This window comes from Triticum dicoccoides, chromosome 2A (genome assembly GCF_002162155.2).
Source record: "Triticum dicoccoides isolate Atlit2015 ecotype Zavitan chromosome 2A, WEW_v2.0, whole genome shotgun sequence".
Lineage (NCBI taxonomy): Eukaryota > Viridiplantae > Streptophyta > Magnoliopsida > Poales > Poaceae > Triticum > Triticum dicoccoides.
Genome location: NC_041382.1, coordinates 6,761,269 through 6,765,146, shown reverse-complemented (window position 1 = coordinate 6,765,146; position 3,878 = coordinate 6,761,269). Strand labels below are relative to the sequence as shown.

At 47.2% G+C, this 3,878-nt stretch overlaps 1 protein-coding gene across 1 annotated transcript; it reads right to left on the bottom strand.

Annotated features, from left to right (window-relative positions):
* Window positions 1–917: 917 nt before the first annotated feature.
* LOC119352705 (germacrene A hydroxylase-like) lies at window positions 918–3,241 on the bottom strand. The gene is made up of 2 exons (XM_037619279.1): window positions 2,256–3,241; window positions 918–1,757 (listed from the first exon to the last, which is right to left on the bottom strand). The coding sequence occupies exons 1-2, from the start codon at window positions 3,159–3,161 to the stop codon at window positions 1,122–1,124; spliced, it is 1,542 nt and encodes a 513-aa protein (XP_037475176.1). The 5' UTR covers window positions 3,162–3,241; the 3' UTR covers window positions 918–1,121.
* Window positions 3,242–3,878: the final 637 nt, after the last annotated feature.

The window sequence follows — 3,878 nt, the reverse complement described above, 5'->3', positions numbered from 1 at the left end:
TGTGTGTTTTTTCCTTTTTTTTTCTCATACCTATATTTATATTTAGAAAATGTTCTGCAATATACAGATCTATGGAAAAGTTATTTTGTTTAGATTTTAAGAAATCTGCACCGTGTATTATAAAAATGATTAGGGCATGTAAACATTTTGTTCTCGTGGGTTTAGAAAACATTCATGGCATTAAAAAAAATCCGCGCATTTTAAAATATGTTCATGCTATTTTTTTAAATGTTCATACAGCGATAAAAACAAATTCATGATAGCAAAAATGTTCATAACAATAAAGTTTTCGCGCATTCACAAAAAATTTCATAGTTTGTTCAATTGAGAAACGATCATCATGTATTTAAAAAATGATTGACGTTCAATTGAAAAATGTTCAACATTTATTTAGTAAATGTTCGATGTGTAGCCATTTCGCGAACATTGTTCAATGTGTAGTCAGAAAAAAGTCAAAATATAAATGACAATAGAAAAGGGATAAAAGGAAGCAAAAATATCTATACCTACTAATAAAGTACGGAGCGTTTCTACTCGTCCTTCATCATAGGTTTTACAAAAAAGTCCCTGATTTTTTTCTTCAAGTAACCCATGGACCAACATAATAGCCAGTTCGGTTGAGATTCGACCCAACTGCGGCAGCCACTATCTAGTGCTCCTGGGCACTTGTTAGTATTCCGTGTTCGATGTAGGCCCAGTTCAATTTGTTTTCAGCCCATTAAGTCCTTGGCTTTAATTATTTACACATAATATGTTAAACATGATTATGTGATAACTTTGCAACTATAACTCGGATAAGATATGTTAAGAAATGTTAACACTGGATAATGTATACACTCATACGAGTAATAGATAATAGATAAATGTGTGGGTACATGGCCATGAAATTCAACCGAACATGCATACCAATTATTGTAGACCCATCTCTATTGTTGGATGGACCCTAGACCCAGGTCCGCCTAAAATTCACTGACTTAAATCACCTGACTTTGTGGAGAACAACAAGCTAGCTCACTTGTCAACCAGCCAAGGGTAATAGTACGATGAATTAAGACAGAGAATCTTGGTCCACCAATAAACTTGTTCGATGAGCTTGCTTCTTGGATGCCATTTGTATGACACTAGTGGAGCTGCGGATGGCAAGTTGCTGCCTGCACACACAAGTTGGACCTGCAATGCACAATAAGGCCAAACACCTCGTTCATGTCCAGAGCCTCCGAGCTTGCCCCACCCGGAATCGACCAGTCAAAGCGGTACAAGAGATTTGCTAGCACCATCTCAATCGTCGTTGTGGCCAACAGGGCTCCGGGGCACTGCCTACGACCAAATCCGAATGGGACGAACTCCATCTGTGTCCCCGAGCTGTAGTCCACATGCATAGCGTCGTTCCTCTCGAACCTCTCGGGCCTGAACTCCGCCGCGTCCTCCCCCCAGTGGCTCGGGTCCCTTCCCACTGCAAACACGTTTATCATGACATGGATGCCTTTGGGAATGTGGTAACCCATGACCTGGCACTTATCTTGGGTTGCCCTGCGTATCAGCGGCACAGGTGGGTGTAGCCTTAGTGTTTCCTTGATCACCATTCGTAGGTATTTAAGATTGCCAAGGTCCGTGCTCGTTATTGTGGATTGTCCCTGTGCGAGACTCTGTCTGACTTCGAGTTTCGCCCTTGCCATCACCTTTGGGTTGCGGATGAGTTCCGCCATGGCCCATTCTAGCGTGGCAGCAGTAGTATCGGTTGCAGCTGCAAATATGTCCTGGAACAATGGATGTGACAAATGGACAAGTACATTATATATTGTGTGTGTTAGCAAGGACATGCACGTTTGGTCAACGGGTGTATATACACTCTATATGGAAGAAAAAACAATAATTAATGAAAAGTCAATAAATTCTAAATATATTTTTGAAATTAACTTGATCTTCCATTGTACTTGTAAAAAAGTCCTCACAAAAAGAAAAAAACCCATTTACTTTATTAACAATAAACAAAAATACTTGGCCAAAATAGTGTGAATAGTGACTTGTAATAGCAATAAATTTGTTTTCTTGACCTGAAGTCAACGGTGGTTTTTTATTCATGAAAATTTATATACTAGTGCAAAAGAAAGTAAAGTTTATTCTAAAAAACATATAATTTTTTGACCTTTTTAAATTATTACTTATACCAGGGGTATAATGTATATACACGCAGAAACCAAATGGCAGTTCCCGTCTGAGCTACAGCAAGGGAGCTAGAAAGAAGAATCACTTACAAAGATGACCGTGCCTATGATCTCAGACGTCAGAGGGAAACTGAGGGTGTCTTCCTTCTGCAGCCTCAGGAGCACGTCTAGCAGGTCCTCGTTGTCTTTAGTGCCGGCGCTGGCGGAGGCATTCTCTTTCATATTCTTGCGCTCAACGATGATGTCCCCCAGGATTTTCTGTACCCGGCCGTGGCTCCTCCTCAGGTCGCGCATTGCGCCGCTGAACCACCGTACCAACCGCGATGATGGGAAAAGGTCCACTAGGCAGAACCCTCCCACAAGCACCAACATCTTGTCGAGCTCATCGAGGTACGTTCCTTGCTGCTGGCACTTGCCACCGAACACCGCCTTGGCGATGATATTGTTGGCAAGCTTGGCCATACCCTGGCCGAGGTTGACGACGGCGGCCGGCGAGGCAGCCACAATGGAATTGACGAGGTCAGCGATCTCGTCTTGCTTGATGGAGTCCATTCGCCGAACCTGCCTCGCGCTGAGCACCTCGACCATGCAGACCTTGCGCATCTGCCGCCAGTGCTCGCCATAGGGTGTAAGGACGAGTCCTTTGCCGCCGCAGCTTACGAGCTCACGTGTGGGGCCGCTCGGACGGCTGGCAAAGACGAGGTCCTTCGTCTTCAGCACCTCCATGGCCGCCTCGGGCGTGGAGACGATGACGGTGGGCACCTCTCCGAGCCTGAGCAGCATCAGCTGGCCGTACCGGCGCGATAGGCGGAGCAGCGCGTGGTGCGGCAGCGTGCCGACGAGGTGATGGAGGCTCCCAACGACGGGAAGGTTCCATGGACCTGGAGGAAGCTTGGCTCTAGTGTCCTTAGCGCCAACAGCATGGGAGAGAACCAAGTAGGATAGAATCGCTCCCACTGCGATCAAGCCAAGTCCGTAGGAGAGTTGATGATCCATGCATGTGCGAGTTAGTGTGGTATCGTGAAGTCTTTAGTTTGTTTATATACACCTACTGGAACTAAATTGCTAGTATTAGGTTTAAGAAATATTGTCCTGAATTCATAGTCGAGTATGGTCCTATGTATATATAGTGATACACACACACACGTAAGGGTGGACGCTGTTCAGTCTGGTTTAGTCTTGACTGAGGCGTCCATCGACCGGCCCACCGGACGGGACCTGTCGCTGAGTCGTTAGAGCATCTTTGGATCATGTAGCTCCCCGCAAATTTCATTTACATGCTGTGTGTAAATTTTCTTTACGGTATCCCGAGGTCTGCAGTGGAATAGGTAAACTAGTGCTTCACAATTGCTTGTCTGCATCTTAAATCATTCTGGTTCGGGTCCCCTCCCTCCCTTCCCCGCCGCCACCGCAAGGCGTCTGGGAGGGCTCCAGATCTCCGCCGCCGCACCCCCCTCCTCCTCCCTCCTCCACCCTCGCTGCCGCCAAGGGGCGTGACCACGCAAAGCCCGGTCGTCGCCGGCAACGGCACGGCCCCTTCGTCCCCCGTGCGTGTGGTATGTCGTAGGTCAGATCTCGCGCGCGGGGCGCGGCACTCGATGCCGGGCGTGGCGGCACTCCAGAGCAGGCCGATGATGGTGGCGTGGCGATGGGCGGCATGGTGGTGGTGCGGGCCGGTGGCGGCGGCGGTGCTTCCGACTACGCTGCGGGTCG